Below are 26115 nucleotides of genomic sequence, written 5' to 3'. Positions count from 1 at the left end.
AAGAAAAATCCATCAGTATTATCAGAAATCTCTAAACTATGTAGAACAAATCTTTGTTCCCTAGGAGTTTACTCTGTAACCTGGTTGTAGTTAAATTGTAGTTTCTTCTTTCTTTCCGTCCTTCAAAAGAAAATACTTCAGTTCAGAATAAAACTTAATGTATAAAAGTAGTATCTTTCACCTCAGTGTATATAGAAGAAACTCCTTTTACATATATTTAATCTGTTATTTGGAAATTATATGTATATAGTCATTGGAATCAGGCTAACCTAAACTAGGAATGTTTTCCTTATATTAAGAAATGCTGCAGTACCCTTTCTATTGTATAAAAATTTGTATGTTTGGCTGAATTTTATAATGCCATTTCAGTGTTCTTCTGTGCTTACATCAGTGTGGGAATGGAATTTAACTTTTCTTGCCAAAGTAATAAAGGGGATGATAAATACTATTGTAAAATAAATTGAATTCACATCAGTGATTTGAGATTTAAAAGACATGTTCTTTTCCCTGACAAGATTTATCATGTCATGTGTCTATTTAAACACAAGCTATAGTTACAAAATGCAAAATAGATTTACCACAAGCCAGTATTTCTTCTTCTTGAATTTTCTCTCAAACAATTCCAAGCATGTTCTCTGAGGATGAAATACTTGGCTTGTAGAGAGAAATGGAAATCTGAGCTTAAAGGTATGGAAGCAAAGGACCATATTAGAAAACGGAAAATGGATGAATTATTTAAAATTGAATCCGATATTACTGTAATGTATTTACATTCTAAATTTCATCATTGATTAAATTCTTGTTTTGTGTTATTGCTTCACTGGCTTCTTAATGAGGAATGTCTTAGCATTGTATGTGTGATATCTTGTATTTTTCTCACTTTGGAAAGTGGTATATATCCTGTTGATCAGGAGGATTTTTACAATTGTCTCGCTTTATAGCAGATAATTTTTTTTTTTAATGTTATTGCTGGGCACCAGTGGCTCACCCCTGTAATCCTAGCTACTCAGGAGGCTGAGATCTGAGGATCGTGGTTCATTGTCAGCCTGGGCAAGGAAAGTCTGTGAGACTCTTATCTCCGATAAACCACTAGAAAACCGGAACTAACGCTGTGACTCAAGTGGTAGAGCTCTCGCCTGGAGCTGAAGAGCTGAGGGACAGCGCCCAAGCCCAGAGTTCAAGCCCCACAACCGACCAAAAAAAATTGTTGTTATTAAATAGTTGGACAGAGGAGTTAAAATTTCAAAAACTAGATTATAAGTACAATGCTTCTTGGTCAGTATCATCCTTTTCTTTGTTTTCTTCTATTTTTGCCCTCTCATTTATTTTATTTTTTACATAATGTACATAGATTATAGTACAGTCTATTTTGTTATATAATGTCCAGTGAATATAATGACTATAGCAGATACTTTCTAAATAGGAGAATCAGTTGTTGACTTGTATTATCCAAAGTGACAGCATTTTAAAAGACAGATTATAACTAATCATCTAAAATCGTGATAATTAAATTATTACGGATGTTAGAATTTATCTAAAGGGCTTTTTAATTTTAATGCTGGGTCCTTCTGTAAAATTTCTGATTTAGTTGGTCTAGGATAGACCTTCACAGTTTGCATGACTAGAAATATTTCCGGTATTGCTTCTTGCTTTCCCTCCCTCCCTCCCTCCCTCCCTCCCTCCCTCCCTCCCTCCCTCCCTCCCTCCCTCCTTCCCTCCTTCCCTCCCTCCCTCCTTCCCTCCCTCCCTCCTTCCCTTCCTTCCTTCCTTCCTTCCTTCCTTCCTTCCTTCCTTCCTTCCTTCTTTCCGTCCTTCCTTCCTTCTTTCCCTCCTTCCTTCTCTCTTTCTCTCTCCCTCTCCCTCTCCCTCTCTCTCCCTCTCCCTCTCCCTCTCCCTCTCCCTCCCTCTCTCTCTCTCTCTCTCTCTCTCTCTCTCTCTCTCTCTCTCTCTCTCTCTCTGTTTCTTTTTCTTTTTTTTCTTTGTTCTGATCAAACTTAGGGCCTGAGAGCTGTCTGAGCTTTTGTGTTCAAGGCTAGTGCTCTGCCCCTTGAGTCAAAGCTTCACTTCTAGATCTTAGCCTCCTGAATAGCTAGGATTACAGCCTGAGCCACCCACACCAGGCTGTTTTGTTTTTATGAACTGTTGCATACTTAATTTCTGTATTGTAGTGTTTAAAATATCTTATATATCTGATTGTACATATGATTTATGTATTATCTTGTAGTTTTGGAGTACTTCAATCTATATCATATAGTCATCATAAGAGTTTTGTTAGGAACTTGTTTATGCTCTCCATTTAAAGACAAGAAATCACTCAGTTAAGCTCCAATATGCAATTGGAAGTTTTCTCTAAGTGATATCAGGTTGGATAAAATCAGCAGAGTTTATTGTCTTTGTCCTTGACTGTCAGTGATTGTCTCCAGAGATTTTCCAAGTATTCTACTTGTTGTTTTACCCTTAATAGAATTTATCTAAGAGGGCTAGCATTGTCCTCCTTTAAAGGTGAGGAAACTGAAGGTGAAAGAAGGTTAGCGCAGTGGGAAGTCTGAGAGGTGGTTCAGCATCGCCCACACACTTGGCTCCGGCAACCTGTTTTTTTGCCCAGCATGTATCACTTAAGGTTTTGTTACCCTGGGAAACTTCCCTAAGTCTCAGGTCCTATTATATGAAAAGAACAAAACTGCCAGTCTCATAGGACTACTGTGGACTTTCAAGATACCAAATATGGGAAGTGATAGGCATAAAGAGCAGTAGTATTAAGAAACTAAAATCAGGGAGCAGGAAACAATCCTGTGATAGGACTTCATGTCACCTTCTAGCTCTTCCATTGCTTTCTGATCAAGGCAAGCAGTATATACATGAAAGCGAATAGTATTAATTAATATACCTGCTAGTAATTTTAAGAAGGTTAAGGGAATAGATATGAAATCAAGAAATGGAGGGGAAACTTCACAGAAGGGTAAATATTGCGTAGTTAGGTTCAGAGGCTAGCATACAGTGAATTTTCTGCAAAAGGCAAACATATTTTTTAGATGATTCTGGGAAGTGAGTGTACCCCTTTGGACTCATTCTTGCACAATATTCACTTCTGTACCGCATTGATGACCAACAAGAGGACAAAACAAGATTTGTTTTTAGTAAAACCCTCATCTCTAAAATGCATTTATCATGGTTCCCACCTAAGCAGTAGTTTTACATATTAAAGATGCCATCTTTTGCATTCAGAATTGTAAGCATTGTTACTGTTTCTCACCTTTAAGTTCCTTTAATACTGTTTCGGCATTTGTATTTTGACATTCTTTTCTAGTTATTTACTTTCATAGTGCATATGTCTAACATAAAGGCAGAGTCTTCTACATGTCTACTTCCTTATGTCTTCTAGTACCCTCAATAGAAGCCAAAGAACAAATAATAATTTACTCTAAATCTCTTTAATTTCTTACTGAACTTGTCTGTGATCAGGAAGTTACTTCTTTGTGCTATTTTATCTTTTTTTCCTGTCAGTTATTCTGGAGCCAGACATCAAGTCCATTGTTTAAAAATTGATTTCAGGATTCCTCAGGATAATTTAGACATTCTAAATTTCTCATTACTTTTAGACTTGTTGATTTTATAATGTGAGGTTTGGGTTATTTCTTGTTTCTTTTTAACAAGTTTTGTTATACCTCCTTAATTATGTCTCATACTCTGCAGCATTTGACGAAGTTGCAGAGTGTAGTTAATTGGCATTGTCAGGTTTTAGTACATTCAAGAAAATTTGGCCATAAAAAAACAAGAAACAACAAAATAACATAGAACATAAAAGAAGAAAAGGCTGTTCTCACTCCATTCTTCCTTTTGATGAGAAACATTTGAGTATTTCCTTTGGTCTTGATTAACTGTTAGATCAGTTTATCTCACATTATTTTTTTGGCCTAAGGAAATCTGTACTCTGGCCTTTTGAAACTTTTCTATTCAAAGGCCAGCCTCCTGGCTTCTTTTTTTAGAGAGATATCTTTCAACTTCTGCAGCAGCCAGAACTTGGCATAAGATTCTGCTATGACACACACACTGATGACTTACCAGAAAATACCCTACAAACACGAGAGTATTTTATGTGATAACTTTATTCAAGCTGAGAGAAAATCTGATTCTTCATAAATCTCTTTTACTGAGCCAGATTATTTTGAGATGTAAAAAAATCTAATGAAATAAGAAACCTTAATATGATTGCCAAGTCAGTATGTAAGTATCACAGGTTTAAAAAGGGATCCGCAGAAAGGGAGAGGGACAACAAAATGTATTTCATATACACCTTATCAGTAGGCAGTCCTTAAGTTCTTAAGAGTGCTGCTAATAATTAAAGACTCATTTATTGACTATTGCTCTGCTGTGTGCCAGGAATTTCTGGTGTATTCTCATTACTTGTCACACTAAGGATGGATTTTGTAAAATTATTATTAAATTGCCATTTCTTACATCAAGAAACAGGTCCAAAGAGCTTACACATTTAATAAATGGCAATTCTGTCAGATACTGTAGACACATGCTTTTAATAAGGTTATGCTTAAAAGTGCTTGATAAAAAGCTTAAGTAAATGGTAACTGTAGATATTACTCCAGTTATGTTGCCTTCTAAAATTTCAAGACCTAAACATATACATAGTATTTCAAGTTGTCCTTTTATCTTAGAGATTTTCTTGATAGCCTTTTCATACTGCTTAAATACAAATATACCTGATATAGCATTACTTTTTTCTTTTCTTTTTCTATAGTTGCGTTAAAATCTTCCTTCGTGGACAGAAATGGAATCCAGGATAATTGTACAGCAAAATTCAGAGACATGAACTTGCAAGAAGGAGAATTCTTATTACAAGTAAGTTTTAGTAAATAGAGTTCCTTAAAGTAAGAACAATTGCTACTGAGAAGTTAGTCTTTTTAACTGTTTCCAGTTGTTTAGGACTCACATAGTGTCTTGCATCCTGTCTGTGCACTATGCTGGTACATGATAAATGAAATTAGGTTGACCATGTGAGTTAGAGGTCTGATTGTCACCTCTCTGTTGTAATCCTTTCAGACAAGAGGATGTTTTCACCTAGTTTGCAGATTTTTATGTAAGACATTGGATTTATAGGTACTTTCTGCAAGAATATAGCTCAACCAAAAACTTAGTGCATTTATTCCAGACTTAAGCATTATTTTAAGCTGAATTTTCTTTTTTCAGTAAGTTGTCTTGTAGCTTACATTTCTTTGTGTGCAATTAATAACAAATGCAAGCCATCTTATCTGCGTTAGACTTGGAGACTATTACATAGATTTGTGAAAATTAAAATTGTTCCTAAGCTCTGATTTAGAACTTGAGGAGCTATTCAAATATGTTTTCATGCTCTGAGAGTTCTCTGAAGTGTATTTATTTTGTTGAAATGAGATCAAATGAAGACCTGTGTTAGGACACAGAGTGTTACTGCGACCTCATCGCTTTCACTTCAGTACAACCAACTGAATGGAAGAATTTGGTTTGCTTTTGCGACAAAAGTTAGCATAAGTTTTGGTAGGTCCATTAGTTCAATCAGTGCCTGCTCAGATGTGGCAATTAGAGTGTAGTGTAATAATTCTTAACATTGTTATTACATTTCTGTGATCATGTCCAAATTCCAGATAGTAAAAACTAACTGGGCTTCCTTAAGTTAAATAAATTGGATATATTTAAACATGAGTGCCCTGTGTACTACCAGCTGAGGTATGCTAATTAAAACAAAGACTTCTTGTTAAGATCACAGGAAATTTTCTAATACTTTGTTGTTCAGGGTAATTAAGTACATTTAGGCTATTTAGTAAGGTGATAATGAAATCCTTTATTTCAAGAAAAATATGGGCCAATTGATATAACAGTAAATTGGTTTAAAATATAGCTAATGATTTTTGTCTTGCCCTAAAATTATTTAGGCAAATTATACAGCATATCCTGTGTCAGGAAAACAGAGTAAGAATAATAGTATTGTTATTTATAAATTAAGTATACTTCTTGATGTACTTTCCAATAAACTATGTTTGTAATTCTTTGAAATATTTTTAAAGACACTTGAAGTGTCTTTCTACCAAGGAATTTTCTTCCAATCTAGACTCATCTCTTTTAGGATCTAGTCAGCATTGTTTCCTGATATTCTCCTTTAAGTAAAGCAGTGTGATAGATGACAGTGAATGATTTTTATATAGTTGATAAAAAATAGTACTGTGGTTGAGCTTTAAGTTTGGCCGTAAGCTTTCCTTGGCCAAGTCAAACATTAATACATTTTTGTAGTCATGTACTTTGTCTATTTTTTAAATTATTATTAACAGGCGAGAACTGTTTATTGAGGAACAGCGAGGGGCATAGATCTTCCCGCAGGTTTGGAAGTTGTGCCCAAGAGTTGGGACAGGAGCTGGGTTTTTAAAGGAGGTCTGAGCAAGGAGGCAGAGGCTAATGAAAAAGCCACTAGGTCAAGGGAGGTGGGGGCCTTTCACACATCCCACAATGGGATGTTTACAGCTGGGCTTAGGTGGATTGCCCTGCCTGCACTTCAAACAAGTTCACACATACCTGGGATTTTGCCTGGCTCTGTATGGGCCTGGGACAATAGGGGGGGGGGGAGTGTCAATCCTTCATATTCCATCTTTAGATACATAAAATGATTGGGCCAAGAGGAGAAAGGCAAGTTCTTCATATAGGATCTTTGGATACATAAAAAGAATTGGGTTTAGGGGAGTAACATGGAGTTATGAGAACAAAGCAGATTGCCATCATTTGGAACCTGAAGGAGTATAAAAGGTAGAGGGAATCGTCTTTTCTGGCTACTTTCTGCTGGCATGGGGGCATGGAGGAGTCACGGGGCTGGGGTCTTCAAGGGTCCAGGCCTGTGCTGGGTAGGGCAGTGTAAGTGAGGCCTCTGGTTGCCTGCAGTAATAGAATGGCCTTGACTTGCTCCCAGGTCCTGAGTGAGGGCTGTTGTCCAAAGTGTAGTTCTCTTTTCAAAGGCCTACTTTTGTCTATTTTTGAGGTATAAGGTGTCTAATCATTGTAAAGAGATTTTTTTTTAGCTGAAGTCAGTATGTAAGAGTAATGATGTTAATTTCCATACTAATTTTATAACTCTTTTCCTTCTAGGCTCTGAATGGCTTTGTATTGGTTGTCACTACAGATGCTTTAGTCTTTTATGTTTCCTCTACTATACAAGATTACCTGGGGTTTCAACAAGTAAATATGTTTTCCTTTTCCTATTTAAAATAATTTTCTTTATAAAATGAACTTGCTTATATATTTTATAGTTTAAGACCAAAGTTGATTATATAAAGTATAACTTAAAATGTATGTGCTATTAAAATATATTTTCAGCTAATATATTTGCTCATTTTAATAATTTATAGCACTGATTTCTTAAAATGTTAGTATGATTTTTGGTTATTGGGTTTCTGTTTGGACTTGTCAATAATCTCATGTATAAGAAACGCTCAAGGTTCTGCAGATATATATAGCTCAGTGATACAGTGCTTGCCTAGCTTGTGTGAGGCCCTGGTGGTTTCAGTCCTCACGCAGGGTGGCGGGGGAGGGTATTTTTCAGGCAGACCATCAGTTAACATGGGTTGCAGAAGACATAAAATAATTATGAACTACATTAGGTGCTAAGAAAAAAGCACAAGTCACATATTTTGGTTTATTCTGATTTTTGTGGATTATTGAAAATGGCCTAAAGAAAAGTGAGGAGATAGATGTACTATAGCGGTAGACTAGAAACCCTTGAAGGAAGTGGGTATTTGAGTCATTTAAACAGCTTCGAGTGGATGGAGAATAAATGGGAATTGTAAAATGCTTGGCATATTTGAGGTTTAAGAACATCTGATATGATTTCAGAACAGATTATAAATACACTAGAATGCTTGTTATATTCTTATGTCTCATTCTCATTGCAATATGCATGAGTCACCTGAAACACTTGATAAAAATCTCTGGACATGTTCTAGGTCAGTGTTCAGCAGGTTACAATGTGTTCATGTCCATTCATATCCATGGATATGCATTTCTCGCAATCTTAACAAGACAACTCGTCTGAATAATGAAATAAGCTGTTTTATAAACTGTAGTTTCACTGTATACACACAGTGGAAACACTGAGGGTTTTTGTTAAAGAAAAGGTAAAGTGTGTGCTTTAGAGTCTCTTTCAGATGACAGTTCTGGCAGTTGTATAATAGATGATACAGAGATGACTTAATGCTAGAAGATTAAGTTCCTAGGAAGATTCAAGCATAGACAACTAAAGTAATGGAATTTGGCAACTTCCACAAAGCCTATGGGTTTTTTTCTTTGATTTTTAACACAAATACATTAGTGTCCATAGAAAAGTATATTTGAAATTTAATGAGTTGTATAACTTTGTTAATCATGATGTGATATATATTAGTTTAAAAAAACCTAAGAAACTAACCGCATTTCAACTTTTTTAAAATTACTTTAACTCATAGCCTGAATATTCTTTAAGAAAATACTCATATACAACATGAGTGGGAGACAAAGACACTATTTTTGAAAATACAGATTATGCCCCATTTGTGGGTAATAATGCAGTTGTTGATAGTGTATCACTATCAAACTTACTTTTTAGTTGGTTAAGGTAGAATATAATATAAATTGCAATATTATCACTCAGAAAAGTATATGTGAAACTGTTCTCCATGGGTTTGTATGTTTGAATGTGTGATGGATGGAAAATGTTCTTCATACCATGAGTTGCAGTTTAAAAAATAAAGGAGAAAAACTAGAAAAACACTAGGTTAAAGACCAAGGCTTTACACTGCAGTGGATTCTGAGAAATGAGGGAAAGGAGGGATCCTGATATGGTGTAAGCACAATCTTATTGAAATGACCAATACAGTGAAAATTTACTGGGAGAAAACATCTAATTACTGTGAAGAAAACAAAAAAAATTCTGTTCAATCTTAACAATACAGTAAAAATTTAATGGAAGAAAGCATTTAATAACTGTGAAGGAAATAATGTAATAAATACTAAGATTACAGGACTAGGTGTTCATGGAAAGATTCATTGATTTACAGGGATTTACAAGATGAGTCAATGGATAAGAATCTTGTGCAGATTTTAATATGGTGTATGTAAGTAGAGTAGAGGTGACATTTGAACATTCATGTTGTGAATTTATGGCAGAGCCCATCAGTTATAATGCAAGTCTCATTTTTTAGCTTTTCCTATTTTGGATGACTAGGAAGTTTTGACATTCTTTGGATTTGCATTCATCACCATTAACAAGCGTCCACTAATCTAGATAGGACTTAACACTGTTTTACCAAGCCATTGCATTGTTTCGTCAGAACTTTTATTTCCTTGTATCATTTTTTCTTTAGTCTGATGTCATACATCAGAGTGTGTATGAACTTATCCATACTGAAGATCGAGCTGAATTTCAACGTCAGTTACATTGGTCATTAAACCCTCCACAAGAGTCTGGACAAGGAATTGATGGTAAGAATGTTTACCAAAAGATTGTGGTGTTGGTTATTTGGATATTCTTTGGTGAAAGGAGAGGCTGGGAACCTTTGCAGCATAGGCCATTGTGCCGAAGGTAAGAAACAAAGTAGAAAGAAGTGAGTCTAGCTCTGGGCCAGAGTTGGTTACAGGACCTGGTGATCTGAATAACCTTTGTTAGATGGGAGCCATTGAGGAATTTGACACAGGAGTGTTGGCATATATACAGGAATGTATACTGAGTTTAATAAAATAACTCTGGTTCCATCCTGAAAACTGGAAAGAATGTGCAAAGTTGAAATGAAAGTGAATGTAAATTGTTGATTAAAATGCACCAATTAAAAAGTAATTTAGCAGTACAAAAACATGTTTTCTTACATCAGTAGTATTGTCAGAAATCTTTGAAAGTGTTTTAAAAAGAAAAGTGTTAGAAAATATGAAAACTGTTAACAGTTACAACTCAATAATAAGAAAAATTAAGTACTGTTCTGTGTGACAAAAGTGTTATTGTTCAGTATGTTTTTGTGAGACAGGCAAGGTGATCCATGCCTGTGGGAGGTGGAAGCAGGGAAATCATAATTGAAAGCCGGCCTAGACAATGTTAGCACAAGACACTACCAGAAAAACAAAGTAAAAGAAAAAGGAGGAGGCTGTCTCAAGTGGTAGGGTCTTTAGTAAACTGAGTTCTGTCCAGAGTCCCACCGAACAAAACCAGTAAATACATTTTGGTTATTTGAATCACTTTTGAAAATGATTTTTCTTTTCTTTTTCTTTTTTTTTTGTCGGTTGTGGTGTTTGAACTCTGGGCCTGGGCACTGTCCCTCAGCTCTTCAGCTCAGGGCAAGCACTCTACCACTTGAGCTACAGCACCACTTCCAGTTTACTGGTAGATTATTGGACATAAGAGTCTCATGGCCTTTCTTGCCCGGGCTGGCTTTGAACTGTATCTTCAGATCTCAGCCTCCTAAGTAGCTAGGATTATAGGGGTGAGCCACCAGTGCCTGGCATGATTTTTCTATTTTATATATATATACTCTAATTGAAGGAATTAACACAAGTTTTAACTAGTCAAATATTTTTATAGCAAAATGATATGTAAAATTTGTGTTGCTTTTATTTCTACAGAAGCTCATGGCCTAACACAGGCAGGAGTCTATTATACCTCAGAACAGCTTCCTCCAGAAAACTCTCCTTTTATGGAGAGGTGCTTCATATGCCGGCTAAGGTGTCTGCTGGACAATTCATCTGGTTTTCTGGTAAGGTACACAATTATATGATTCTGACTTTCACTATAAAGAATAGAAAACAAAAAATGAAGTTAATATTCTTTGCTCGTATTTGAATTCAATTTTAAAAATTACCTATCTTCCTAAAAATTGGGTATAGGAAAGTAAATCTTTAAAATAATTACTTCAGACTTTGAATATCTTTTATAGCCCAGAATAAACACACACACACAGCCCAGAATGAACACGCGCGCGCGCACACACACACACACACACACACACACACACACACACACACACACACACACACACACACACACACACACACACACACACACACACACACACACACACACACACACACACACACACACACACACACACACACACACACACACACACACACACCCCTTTTTTAGGATACAGTGGAAAATTTGAGTGAAATAACATGGAACCTGTATTCTGACTATTTGGGGGACATTTTAAGATGAAGATAATTAGCTAGCTCTTCTTTAATAGGAAGATGCTTACCATTGGGGCTTAGTGATTGCTACGCAAGAAAATTTTAAGTGCATCCATATATGTAATAACTCTCACATAGGAAAACAATGCACATTTATGGACTACAGAACCATCATGAGCTATGCATAAGCCTGATGTGAATGGACTAAACGTCTGTATGGGGTATGATAGAAAAGAAGCCATAGGAGGATACTCAGAGTGTAGTAGTCTCTTCCCTAATTTCCTTCAGGAGAAGAGAATAAAAAGTTTGTTATATATTCTTTGCATACGTTATCAGGATTTTTGGAGCAGATAATCAAATTTTAAGCCTAAGCACTACTAAGCAATGCTATTTATGTGTTTATTTCTAAAAATAGTTATGCTGACCTAGAGTTAGAGTTGTGCTTTGTACTGGTGCTCAAATTAGCATCATATTGGGATATAAAAGGTTATTTTTACCTTCTGCTGCTATCAGATTAACAATCATCTCTTGGCTGATTGATCAAGTATGTTGATCATGTTCTTGTTTAAAATCTGTTTTTCTACTGTCTTCTAAAATGATTGATTTTTTTTTACTCTAATAAAGTATTGCATTCTTTATATAGTTTTAAAATATCTCTTTGTAGTGTTTTAATAAATTGAATTTGCTTCTATAGGAAGGATTCTCAGAATTAAGCATGGCTCCTGCATATTTAAAATGAATGCTTACTTGATGGCTTTACCAGCATTCAGTCATTCTGAAGATGTATTTCGAGTGCCAAATGTTAAAAGAACAAGGAATGGTTCATGTACCATTCTCTTAAAAATAGCCCTCATGCTACTTTCTGGGGTAGTTTTCTTGTGCTTCTTGTCTCATGCAGAGTGTAAGGAAGGAACAGTTCTCAGCTTTAGGACCTTCCTTGCAATATCTAGCTATAATGGAAACACTGAAAACAAAACTATACTGTCAATCTTACTTTAAATTTTTTGCTTGCCTAAATTAACTGTACAAAGGGGTTTCATTGTGATACATTAGCATATGCATATTAAATACTTTTATCAAAGTCACCCCATCTGTCTTACTTCATTAGCCCTCCTTTCTCTTGCTCCCCTGGACTGTGTATTTTAATAAACTGTTTTTGGTTGTTTAAGGCAATGAATTTCCAAGGGAGATTAAAGTACCTTCATGGACAGAACAAGAAAGGGAAGGATGGATCTATGCTTCCTCCTCAGTTGGCTTTGTTTGCAATTGCTACTCCACTTCAGCCACCATCCATACTGGAAATTCGAACCAAAAACTTTATCTTTAGAACAAAACACAAACTGGACTTTACACCAACTGGTTGTGATGCTAAGTAAGAGCGGCTTGCTTTTATCTCATCAATGTGTATTTTTTTTTGCATGTTTCTCTTATTATGTGAAAAATAGTGTGTAGGTTCTATAATTTATACTTTAAAAATTTTATTGTAAAAATGATATATAGAGGGGTTACAGTTAGATAAGTAACATAATGAGTACATTTCTTTTTGAACATTTTCCCCCCACTTTCCACTCCCCTGACTCTCTTTCCCCCCAAGATATAATGATTTATTCTTATACAACTATTACTATTTTGTATTCTTTCAGTATATCTTATTAAAGTAAGGTAATTTCATCAGGCTCACAAATCATCCTGTTATTTTTTAGTTTTTGATGATACTTTTAAGACTCAATTCTGATAATACTTCTTACTGGTTTTATGTTTTGTGCAAATATTGTTTACTAGAAGTTGAGTAACTTCCTAAAAATTATATAATACAGTTATATTTATTCATACCAAAATGTATAAATGCTTTTCTACTTTGTGAGGATGCTGTGAGGTAAGTTGACAATCTCTCTTCACCAAGATGTTTTACAATATGTCCTGTTAGATACATTTTAGTCATAATAGTGTTCTTTTTTTCTAGTTAAAACTTATAGGTATAAGCAAAAGAACTAGTTTACATAGATATGGTTGGTCTTTCTAACTGTTAATGAGAAATTTTGAATGTCAAGTAAAGCATGTTATAGGAAATAGACTATAGCTATCAATTGATCATGGTTATTTATGTTAAATTGTAATTCAATCTTATTTTACCTTTAAAAAAAGAGGACAGATTGTTTTAGGATACACCGAAGCCGAGCTTTGTGCAAGAGGCTCAGGATATCAGTTCGTCCATGCAGCTGACATGCTGTATTGTGCTGAATTACATGTCCGAAGTAAGTTGTTGTTCCTTAGAAACACCTCCAAATATAGCATGTACTCTAATACATACTCCAAATTATTACATTAGATATCATTTTGATTAACCAGAGTTAAGCTTTTATTTTAAGAACTCTACTAGTAGGAATATAGTAAATTAATGACTATGAAAAGACAAGTTTAAGTGTACAAGAAGTTTTGTTCATTTTTAATGAGCAAAATCTTTTAATGAGCATAAATCTTTATTACTGTAGTTTGGGAAATACTGAGCCTATGGCAAAATATCCCTTGCTTCAGTGGAAATTTATTTTTATTTTTCACCTAGGTCAAACTTTCCTGTACTTCATGTTTACTGAAATCATTTGGTCCTTAATTTTCTTTTAACATTTTTAATGTTTAGTCCGAAGTAGGAAAAATCCAACCTTGAAAAATTGTTTCTTCACCTTTAAATTCAGTATATGGTGCTTAAAAGTGGTCAAAACATTGAATTGGTACTACATGAAATACACCTAGAAATATGTCTGAGAGGTTTCATTTCAGAGGTCTTCTTCACTGATTTGGGGTTTAGTAACTTGATTTTTTAACAATTTTATTTTAGTGATTAAGACTGGAGAAAGTGGCATGACCGTTTTCAGACTTCTTGCAAAACACAATCGATGGACATGGGTCCAGTCTAATGCACGCTTAGTTTATAAAAATGGACGACCAGATTATATCATCGCAACTCAGAGACCTCTAACGTAAGCATAAATACATAAAATGATTCCTGGTTTTGTTTTTGGTAACAATTTGGTATATAAGTCCTCCTATATGAATTTATAATAATATGTTAATATATAGAGAGAAATATAGGGCTCATGTGAGAGATATCAAGAAAACAAGTAGGAACAAATTTTACTGAGAGGGTAAATACGTAGAACTGCAGAGTGAAAATAATAAAAGAAAACTCAAGTATTATCTTTCAGTTTAAGGAAAGATTGAAAAGCTACTACAATCTTGAAAATGGAACCTATGTTTTGTTTAGAATGTGTTTTCTAAACACAAAGTGATGTGTAAGGGTTCATTACATGTTCTAGAAAGGAGTTCTCTCAAAATCTTGAAATATTTGAAAGGAACACTTATTTTTTGTTCGCTTGGGGTTTTTTTGGTTGTTGTTGTTGGGGTTGTGAGGCTTGAACTCAGGCCTGGGTGCTGTCTCTGAGCAATTTTGTTCAAGGCTAGCATTCTACTACTTTGAGCCACAGCACCACTTGCAGTTTTCTGGTGGTTAATTGGAGATAAGAGTCTCATTAATTTTTCTGTCCAGGCTGGCTTTGAATAGTGATTCTCAGATCTTAGCCTCCTGAGTAGCTAGGATTATGGGTGTGAGCCACTACCAGTGCCCAGCAAGAATACTTTCAAATGAAGGAATCCTCTCAAATTTTGTATCATAAATACTTCTCCTACTCTGGAGAATTGTTTCTGGTATGTGTTTTGAAGAAGGATCACTACAGACTTTTTCCCTTTAGGTTTATCAGTTGACCAGTAACATTTACTAAAAGTGGGATTTATTGAAAGGCTATGTCACTATACTGTATGTTGATTAGAGGATTTTATCTGTAGTGTTGTTTCAGACTCTGTTGACCTAGGTATCTATTTTGTGACAGTACATTATTCTAAAATTGTTACTACTTTTGATTACATTGGATAAATGTCTTCATTTTGTTTGTTTAGCTTTCCTCATTTTGTTTGTTTAGCTTTCTTTCCTTTCTCTCTTTTTAAAAACAATTGTTCTATTTATTTTTGTTTGTGTGGTACCAAGGAATGAACTCAGAGCCTCAGAGAGCTAAACAAGCACTCTACCCACTAAGCCACATGCCCAGCCCCTCCCTCCCTCCCCTCCCCCTCTCCTCTCCTCTCTCCCTCTCCTCTCCTCTCCCCCTCTCCTCTCTCCTCCCCCTCCCCCTCCCCCTCCCCCTCCCCCTCCCCCTCTCCCTCCCCCTCCCCCTCTCCTCTCCTCCCCTCTCCTCCCCTCCCCTCCCCTCTCCTCCCCTCTCCTCCCCTCCCCTCCCCTCCCCTCTCCTCTCCTCTCCTCTCCTCCCCTCCCCTCCCCTCCCCTCTCCCTCCCCTCTCCTCTCCTCTCCTCTCCTCTTCTTTATTTTTTAAATGCCAGTTCTGGGGCTTAAACTCAGAGCCTGGGAATTGTTCTAGGCTTTTCACTTAAGTCTCACCCTCTACCACTACAGTTCCACTTTTGTTTTTTCAGTGGTTAATTGGCCGTCTCATGGACTTTCCTGCCCAGGCTGGCTTTGGACTGAAATCCTCAGATCTTACCTACCTGAGTGGTGCTTATAGGCATGAGCCAACAATTCATTTAGTTTTTGTTGTTATTATCCTTCAAGATTGCTTTGGCTCATCTTGTCACTTTTCACTTACTGAAATTTGATAAAATGACATTGAAATATAGATAATGTAGGGGAGAATTAGCATCTTCTGACCCTTAACATGATAAATGTATGAATGTGCATATGTGAGTATTGTGCATATATGTGCATATGTGGATGGGTATATCCTCTATACCAAAACAGATTTGTTTCCTTCCAGTATTGCTAAAAGATTAGCAATGTTATTAGTTTCTTCTGGCTTCATCTTAAAAATTTCTACTGTACGTCCATTTTCTATTTTATTTATGTCTGTTGATATCTTCTTTTATTTGAGGATAATTTGCTATTTTTCGTACTTCTAATTTTTAATGTAAATTTAATCATTGCAGTTTAACTTTCTACAATTTTAGTTAACAAACCCTCATACTTAATACATCTCTTACTATTGGTTGAAAGTATTTTTTTCTAATTTTTAATTTCTTAGAGTGCTGTGCCTTTTGATAGATTTCCCTTGTTGTTGTTGGGGATTAACTTTTACCTTAATTCTATTGTCTTTTTCTAAAAGGCTGTCAGTCCTTTTTAGTGATTTTAGCCCTTTGAAATCCTTTTATGTCTTGTTTTATTATCTGATATATAGTCAAATGTTGGTAAAATATCCCATGTGCTCTTCTAAATAATACATGTCCTCTTGGTTAGAAATACAATGTTCTTCATATATCTGAATCAGTGGTCTAATTTGTTCATTGTGTTGCTCATATTTATGTATTTGAGGATACTTTGTGTGCTTGTTCCATTAGTTACTGGAAGCACAGGACATTTCTTTACATCTCCTAGGACATTTTTCTTTTAAGAATTGCTAATTCATACTGTTTGCCCCTTTTTCTATTGACTTGTTTGCCTGTCAGACTCATTGGAGCTCTTGTGACAGATATGAAATTTTATACTCACATATTATAAATATACTAATCCATATTGAAAATGTTTTCTTCATATGTTAACTGGATCTATGAATTTGTGAAATTATAAAACATTTTGAATTTCATAATTCCCATTTCTGGAGTTTTCTATGTATTATTGTTTTATTCAGACATGACTCTTCTACCCTGCCTCCTAAATTCTGACTGTTGTCACAGTTAGAATACATACAAATTATTTTTTTCTGTTGGTGGTCAGGTTAGGGGCATACACCTCCTAAGCAAAGACTTAATAGTATACTAAGTTTTGGAAGAAAATTCCACATAATTTAAATACATTTTGTGCCAGTTATGAGAACAACTGAAAAAGTTGTTCAACTGAAAAAGTCCATGTTCAGAGCTGCCAAATTCAGTTTTGGTATATTTTACTTTAAAATGTTTTTTATCTTGTTAAAAATGTTTATGTTAAAACTAATACATGCAGACATTCTTGTACATACTTTTAGAGATGAAGAAGGAAGAGATCATTTACAAAAACGGAATTTGACCTTGCCTTTTATGTTTACCACCGGAGAAGCTATGCTCTATGAGTTAACCAGTCCATTTCCTACTATAATGGATCCCTTACCAGTAAGGACTAAGAGCAGCAACACTAGTGGAAGAGACTGTGCTACCAAATCGACTCTAAATAAAGATTCACTCCATCCCAGTTCCCTTCTGGGTTCCATGATGCAACAGGATCAATCTATTTATCTCTATCCTGCTTCAAACCCAACACCTTTAGAAAGCGTTTTTAAGGATTCTATGAGTGAATTTGGTAATTGGCAAAACAGTATTGCACCAATGGAAAATGCTTCCATTCTGAAACATGAGCACATTGGACAATCTCAGGAAATTAACCCAATGCTCTCTGGAGGTCACACAGGGCTATTTCCAGATAATAAAAATAGTGAATTATACCACACTATGAAAAACCTAGGCATTGATTTTGAAGATATCAAACAGATGCAGAATGAAGAATTTTTCGGAAATGACTTTTCTGGTGAGGTTGACTTTAGAGACATTGACCTAACAGATGAAATTCTAACCTATGTCCAAGATTCCTTAAATAAGTCTACCTTCCAGAGTGCAGATTACCAAGAACAGCAGCCTGTGGGTCTGAACTCAAGTTGTATGCTACAGGAACGTCTGCAGTTAGAGCAGCAGCAACAGCAGCAGCAGCAGCAGCAGCAGCAGCTATGCCAGTACCCTCAACAGCAGAAGAAGGTGGTGGTAGAGCCCCAGCAACAACTGTGCCAGCAAATGAGGAATATGCAAGTTAATGGCATGTTTGCAAATTGGAACTCTGATCAGTCCATGCCTTTCAGTTGTCCTCAGCAAGACCTACAACAGTGCAATGTTTTTTCAGATTTACAAGGGGCTCATCAAGAGTTCCCCTACAAATCTGAAATTGACACTATGCCTTACACACAGAACTTCATTTCCTGTAATCAGTCTGTTTTACCACAACATTCCAAGTGTACACAGTTGGACTTTCCCATGGGGAACTTTGAACCATCCCTCTACCCTACTCCTTCTTCTAATTTAGAAGATTTTGTCACTTGTTTACAAGTTCCTGAAAACCAAAAGCCTGGAATAAATTCCCAGTCAACCATCATAACTCCCCAGACATGTTATGCTGGGACCAATTCAATGTATCAATGCCAGCCAGCCCCTCAACACACCCACATGGAGCAGATGCCATACAACCCAACTTTCCCAGGCCCACAGGCATTCTTGAACAAGGTAAGGGTTTGATAGAGCTGAAGACAATCTTTCTATGATTCCTCTCACCTATAAAAATATGCATGAGATATTTTTATGCCTGTGACTTATTTTATTCTATTATCTGAAAGGTTTGTGGAGATGGCATTTGTAATTCTATCTATGATTGTTTTTATGTCTGTATCTCTTTGAAAGAGAAAGAAATCAATGGTCATAGAAGCATGAATATGTAAAATGACCTAAATCACTAAATGAAGTTGGTTTTTAACAGAGGATTTGTTGTTTTTCTTCATTATTTTACAAATACAGAGCTTTTTAAAAATACAAGGTTTACAAAATAGATCTGAATATTTAGAAATTATTTCTTCAAAGTAATTTCTTCACCTGTGTTCGGAATGTGATCAAATTGCTCAGGTCTCCTTTGAAGCCATATGCTATGGACTGGATTATGCCTCCTAAACGCTTGCGTTGAATCCATAACCCCCAGTGTGATGTTATTTGGAGGTTGGACTTCTGAGAGAGAGTAATTAGCAGGGTAAGGCCATCATGATGGGTTAGTGCTCTTTTAAGAAGGGACCAGGATGAGGTTCAATTTAGTGACGGAGTATGTGCTTAGCTAGTGTGAGTCCCTAGTTTCATCCTTGCCACTGAACAACAAACAGAACAAACCATTCATTTGGTTTGCTATTCTTTTATGCTATTCTCTCCCTCCCTCTGTCTCTCTGCTCACTCTTCTCCATCTCTCCCTCCCTCATGCACACAATGAAGAGGTCTTGCGTACTCAGTGAGATGACTCCAGGAGGAGTCCTTATCACACACACACCCTGCTGGTTCTGGGTGTGGATCCTTGGCCTCTAGAACTCGCAGAAAATGCCAACCTATGACATTTTGCTATGGCAATAGAGCTGAGATACCCTTTCTGGCTCTTCTGGAGAGTCTAAAAAGTAAGCCAGTGTCATGAATTATCTGTAGGATCCATCCCCAGACCCTTGATTATTTGCTGGCTATTCTTCTATGTTATTTGCTCTATCCTCATTTGATTCTTTAAGATAGAGTTTTTTTTCTGCTTGCTTGCTTGGTTTTTCAGTACTGCTTGAGATTTAAACTCAGAACCTTGTCCTTGTAAGGCAAGGGATCTACTGCTTGAGCCACACTTGCAGCTCTTTTTGCTTTTAGTTATTCTTCAGGTAAAGACTGTGTTTTTGTCTGGTGCAAGCCTCAGTTACCTATGACCCCCCACATATCTGTGATCATCACAGACTTATTCCACCATGCCCAATTTGTTTGCTGAGATGAAGTCTTGCTAACTTTTTGTCTGGCCTCAAACCATAATCCTTCCAAACAGTACCTTCCAAGTAGCTAGGTTTTATGGCATTTTTTGAAAAGTAACTTGATATTGCAGTTATGTACATTGCAGTTCTGTAATGTTAAGCAAAATATACCCCAAGACAGAGACACAGGTGTTTTTTTTTTCTTTCTTGCTATTTTTTTAATGTACTATGGGATTCTTTTGTTTCTTTTGTATGTTCTTCCCCCAAGGTATAACCCCTATTTTCACTGGATTTGATGCCGGTGTTCTGCATCTTGTAAATACATTTTTGTATTTTTGGGAGGGGAAGGGATATAGCGGAATGCTTAAATGGGGATGCAGGTTGACTCATTGTGACGATTAGATGTACAGGACACTATGTTGAAAACGAACTTCACATTGTTGGGGTGGAGGGGGCTGGCAGAGTGGGGGAGGTAGGGAAGAAAGTGATGGTAGGGGGAAAACAAAGGAGGAGGTAACAATGCTTACTACGAAATGTACTCATTACCCTACTCATGTAACTGTAACCCCTCTGTACAGTATTTTTACAATAAAAAATACATATACAATAAAAGAATAAAAATTGCAGTTATATATATTGCAGCTATATAAATGCATCATCAGAACCCTTCTACTACAGGTAAATGTGAAATCTAAAATTTTTAAATAGTTTATATTAGTTTACATAATGAAAATAGTTGCTCTCTATGGCTTATTATGTTTACAATGATGCCTTTCTGTTATAAAAAAAAAAACTTAGTTCATTGTAAAATATACTTAAGTTTGATCTTGAAGATCTTGACTAAAATTTAGTACATTGACCTCTTTACAGTGTCTGAGTGTAGTAGTTTAAAAATACAACTTGAATCTTGTTTTTTATGACTCATAAATTTGGCTTGTCTGATGATACATGAGCTTTATTAACAAAATGATGGTAAAAATTTTACTTTACTGATAGCCTTCAACTATATTACATTTTAATATTCAGGATAAAGACAATGTGATAGAGAGGAATATTATTCCATATAGTGGAATATTAGTCATAAAAGGTGATGAAACCCTGACATTGGTGCCAACATAGATGAAACAGTAGGCTGTTTTTTAAAATGAAATTAACCAGACACAGAGGCAAATACTATCTAAGCTCACTCAGATGTATAAACTCTAAAATGTTGATTTCATACTAAACGGTATAATGAAAGTTACCAGAGGCTAGAAGGAAAGACAGAGGTTATTAGTACAAATATATAACAGTAATAAGTTTGTTCTGTAGCATAGTAGAGTGACTATAGCTAGAAGAAAATATTTCAGAGGTTTTCTTGAAACACAATAAGTGATAATTGTTCAAGATAACATGTATGCTAATTAATGGTCATAACAAACATATCTTGTATATTGTAAACCATTAATATAACAATTATTTTACCAATTAAAAAGGATAAAAAATATGCCAGACACATAACTACTCAGGAGGTATTCTATTTGAAGCTAGCTGGGCAGAAAAGTTCATGAGACTCTGATTTCCAAAATAATGAGCAAAAAGCAGGGTTGGAGAATAGGAGTCAAATGGTAGAGCATCAGGCAAGCAAGTCAGTCAAGCAAGTACAAGACCTTGAGTTCAGAGCAGTCAGTACAATTGAATTGAATTGAATTGTACCCTACCTCACTAAACTTTACTCGAGTAAGTCATACAGATGTTTATTACATAAAATTAGCTTTAACAGGGCCACATGAGTTTTACAGTGTACCAGCCTGCTCTTCTTTCTTTGCTTCTTTGTGCATAATAAAAGAACACCTCTGTGGCCATACATATTCTCTGGATAACCACTGTTACATTTGACTGTTGAGTATTCTATGGTCCATATTGACATGTGCTGAAAGTGTGAAATACAAACCACAGTTTCAGACTTAATTTGAAAAAGGAATGAAAAAACACTGAAATTTAAGAAAATAATTTCATGTTGAAATTATTTTGCCTTTATTAGGTTTAATAAAATGTACAGTTAATTTAACTGGTTTCATTTTGCCTTTTCTTCATGGGGCTACAAGAGCTACAGCATGAATGTAGTTCTGTAGGGTATACTCTGACTGATGTGCTCTGTGCTGTGAGTGATACGTGAGGAGAAAATGCACTTAAGCCCAGTCTTTTCTTTCTGAATGCCTAACAGAGCTGGCACTTATAGGAGATACAGATTCTGTTGTTATTGAATATTTTAGTATATATTTAAGGGCTCTTAAGTAACCAGTGTTTTGATTAGTGAAGCTTAATGTTATATGGGCGTTAGAAAAGTAAATTTTATTTGACACAAATAAAGATGTGATTTTAATCTGAAAGTTTCTACAACTTTCACTAACTATATATTACAGTGTAAAGTTTTATAATCTGTAAAGTACTACAGAACTATACATCTCCATTTCAGTTTAAGAAGACGAGAATTTTGGTATTGTAACTTGAATCACATGGGCATTGCTTTTAGTGATATTCAGTAATTAAAAGTATCTTATAAATAAATGTAAAGTTTGATAGAGAAATATTAATATTCCTTTTGGAATATTAAGACATCATTAGAAAATCGGAACTTGCTCTTTGGGGAGGTCATTAAGAGTCCAGTGTAGTAGCCCTGACTATAATCAGTCCATTGATAACAGGTAGTAAAGATATTTGATATCAGGGATTTGACTGGTCAAAGCAAACCTAGTAGGTCAGAGACTATTTATCATGATTTGTCACTGCTACCTTAGATCCTTAAACTTTATCCAACACAAAGGCAGTCTCAAGCGAGACAAGTGTATAATTCAACTGTGTTTTCAAAACTGTTTTGCAAATGAATGGAAAAAGGAAAAAGTTTCAAAATGGAACTAATGCAGTATGTCTTCACTTACTGAAAGATTTATAAGTAATTAACAGTAAAGGAATTCGAGACAACTTGCAGGGATAGTGTTTTTAAAGATATATGTTCACACATTATTTAATGGTATAAGATGTTTGGAAGATCTGTCCTAATAAATTGCATTGCTATTTCTGTTTTCTAGTTTCAGACTGAAGGAGTAAATGAAACATTCCCAGCTGACTTAAATAACATGAGTCACATGCAGACTGCCCCTCATCTTCAGCCCCTTACTCATCCATCAGATGCCAAACCTTTCCCTCACCTAACTTCCAACAGATTCCTCTAACTCCAAGCCTGATTATCATCTTCACTTTTGTATCAAATTAGTTTGTGGTGGATCACAAAAGTAATGCTATTGTTGGACATATCGGCACTGTTCTTCCAAACCAAATTTTAATATTTGTTTGTAGAACCTGATTTAAATATCCATTTTATACACAGTAATCTTTGAAATAGAAGCACACATCTGTGTAAAGATGCCTTCTGAGTTCATATTACTCAGCCAGCACCACAGGAGTCACCAAGTGCATTCATTATCTTCCACTCTCTCAGAAGACTTGACGTGACTTACTGCTGTCAGAATAAAAATGAAGTACTTTTGAGTTTTGATTTTGAATTATACCAAATACAGTTGTAAAACTTACATACTTGCCTAAATTCTTAGCTGTTACCTAAGTGTGGAAATTAATGGTTTGGTGCTTTTGTAAAAAGGTAATCTCAATACCTTCCTGCACTATCAGTCTAAGTGCCTCACCTTCTTACCTGTAGCTCTGTAGGATGTGTATTTTATATTAAATATTCTCCCTTTATAAATTAACATCCTTTTGCACACAAATATTACTTGTATTTCCTACATCGAATCATTTTTATTCTAGGCATGTTTTAACTGCACTACTCACCCATTTTCTTTAGGTAAGGCAAAACAGTGATTTGAAAAGATAATTATTTATTATGTACAATAGTTGCTTTTAGACTTTAAATGTTGCTACGTGCCTTATGTTGGACAATTCTCTTTCCAAAAATTACCTTAAAATTATTGCATAAATATTAGGATCGTAGCACTTAAATTTCAACAGTGTTTTTTTCTTTTGGAAGAAAAAGGTAGATTTTTCTGAAGTCTATCTAAATCTTTAAAAAAAATCATTCTTGCAATCTCCACAAAAATAGGAATATTTTGCAATGTAAAAAACTCTAGTCAAATGAACTGTGTTGATGTATGACATTACAATGAAGAGAAGTGGATTTATGTGCAACTTTTAGTTAATCAAAGCACTTACTTCAATGTGTATAAATTCTCTTTAAAAACTACCTTGGATCTATAAACCTTTTTAATGTATTGACTTTATAAATTTCACTTTTTAAAGCAGTGGAAACTTTGTTTTTCTCCTATTTGGGGAGTGTTAGAATTGAAGATAGTAATGTTTGGAGCAAAGGATGGTAAGGAATGAAATGGTGGTACACTGTATCGACATACAGAACAAAATTATGTGTACGATGTTTGGGCCATACTTATACATGCACATAATAATTTTGAGTTTTATATATTTTTAACACTGTGTCTTCTTATGAAATTAGATAATGAACTATTTTCAGTTAATATGTGTACCTTTACACATTAAATTCTTTGTATGATATAATGACCTTTATTTCCAATAAGGCAAATCACCTGTCAAATTTATTGTCTTCAAATAAATAAAAGAAAATGCCACTATTGGCCATTGTTTTACTTCAGTATAGCCTCTGAAGAGCCTAGACAGGTTTTATGTATATAGTTTAAAATTTTCATAGAAACCTACACTGAGATGTAATATTAAAATGTACATATATACATATTGTATATATATCTTGTGTGCTGGTCCTGAGGCTTGAACTCAGGGCCTGAGCACTGTCCCTGAGATTTTTTTGCTCAAGGCTAGCACTCTCCCACTTTACAGCTCCACTTCTGGTTTTTTGGTGGTTAAGTGAAGATTAGAATCTCATGGACATTTCTGTTTGGGCTGGCTTTGAACCACAGTCCTTCCATCTCAGCTTCCTAAGTAGATAAGATTATAGGCATTAGCCACCAGTGCCCAGCTAATATGTTCCATTTTAAAATTATATTGTGTATAAAAACAGCTTCATATAAAATAGCAATTTTTTTTGCATTTTCAATTAAAATTTTGAATTTTAGGATTAAGTGTTGAAAAAATATGTCTAAAACATTTCATAATTTGTCCTTAGTATGAGTTTATCGCTAAGTATTTAGACTAGTGGTCTAGATTGATGTTCTATTTTTACATTTAAATATCTCATTAAAACTTTGTGTAAACCATTTTTGATATTCTCTTCCACATGTTATTGGGTAAATTGTTTTATTAAAAAATAATCTTCTAGCTGGGTGCTGATAATCCTAACTACTCAGGAGGCTGAGATCTGAGGATCATGGTTCAAAGCCAGCCCAGGCAGGAAAAGACTTTTATCTCCAATAAACCACCAGAAAGCCAGAAGTGGCACCATTGGCTCAAGTGGTTAGAGCGCTAGCCTTGAGCTGAAGAGCCGAGGGACAGCTCTCAGGTCCAGAGTGTTCAAGCCCCATGACCACCAAAAAAAAAAAAAATCTTCTAAAATTGTGAATATGATGACAATTGATTATACACTTCCAAAATTCAAAGGTTTTAAAATCAATACGATATTTTTATTTGTATAAAACAAGTAAAATATCCAAATAATAAAATCACATTAAACCAAATACACTCTTGTCTGTATTCTCTGGCTAAGTGCCAGAGAAAGAATATTTAGTATACTGCTATATTGATTGATTGATTTTTTGGTAATGTGTGCACCTAAAGATGTGGACAGAGATGAACTTTTCTCAAACTAGGTTGTTCCTACAGTATCTGCAGATGAACCAGTGTTCTGTTGTACCATCAAGCTTTCAATCATTCCTGTGTACAAACTAGCATTTTTCAGTGTTAATAAATTTTAGGTGACTGTTTTCATAGTTTTTCTTCTGTCCTTCAAAATGTTACTGCTTATATATGCTATGCATAATTTTTATATAAAATATGATTTATAGTATCCTTACCAAAATTGTATGCAATAATATATATGTAATAAAATAATCACAAAGTTTGAATGTTGTAATTTTTCTCTTTCTGGTCCACATTAAGGAAAGAAATGGAAGTATATAGCATTATAACCATGTTAGATGAAGACAAGGAACAGTATCCGTATGTTGAATCAGTAATTCACAAAACTTGTTTTTGGCAGTTACTGGGATTTGAACTCAGGACCTCAAAATATCTCAGTTTGCTTGTTTGGCTAGCACTGTACTACTGAATCCACACCTCTAGCCTTGTTTTTTGCAGGATAATTTTAGAGATGGAGTCTCACACACTAAGAATTACCTAAAAATACTTGGTTTTAACTATCATTCACCACATAGTGACATTTCCGTCAACAGCAGTCTGCACACT

The 26115-nt window shown here is 35.2% G+C and overlaps 1 protein-coding gene across 1 annotated transcript in view; it reads left to right on the top strand.

The window, feature by feature from the left end:
* The window catches only part of Ahr (aryl hydrocarbon receptor), a 39308-nt gene extending 13533 nt beyond the window's left edge, over positions 1–25775 (top strand). The window contains exons 3-11 of the mRNA XM_069996145.1: positions 4754–4854; positions 7123–7212; positions 9372–9489; positions 10618–10748; positions 12351–12553; positions 13327–13436; positions 14018–14159; positions 17203–18481; positions 22803–25775. Of these exons, the coding sequence (XP_069852246.1) occupies positions 4754–4854; positions 7123–7212; positions 9372–9489; positions 10618–10748; positions 12351–12553; positions 13327–13436; positions 14018–14159; positions 17203–18481; positions 22803–22946 (2318 nt within the window). The 3' untranslated portion in view covers positions 22947–25775. The remainder of the gene's footprint in view (positions 1–4753; positions 4855–7122; positions 7213–9371; positions 9490–10617; positions 10749–12350; positions 12554–13326; positions 13437–14017; positions 14160–17202; positions 18482–22802) is intronic.
* The last annotated feature ends 340 nt before the right edge of the window (positions 25776–26115 follow it).

The sequence above is a fragment of the Dipodomys merriami genome, unplaced genomic scaffold, assembly GCF_024711535.1.
Source record: "Dipodomys merriami isolate MVZ:Mamm:240054 unplaced genomic scaffold, mDipMer1.0.p SCAF_5, whole genome shotgun sequence".
Lineage (NCBI taxonomy): Eukaryota > Metazoa > Chordata > Mammalia > Rodentia > Heteromyidae > Dipodomys > Dipodomys merriami.
This window is presented reverse-complemented; position numbering and strand designations above follow the sequence as displayed.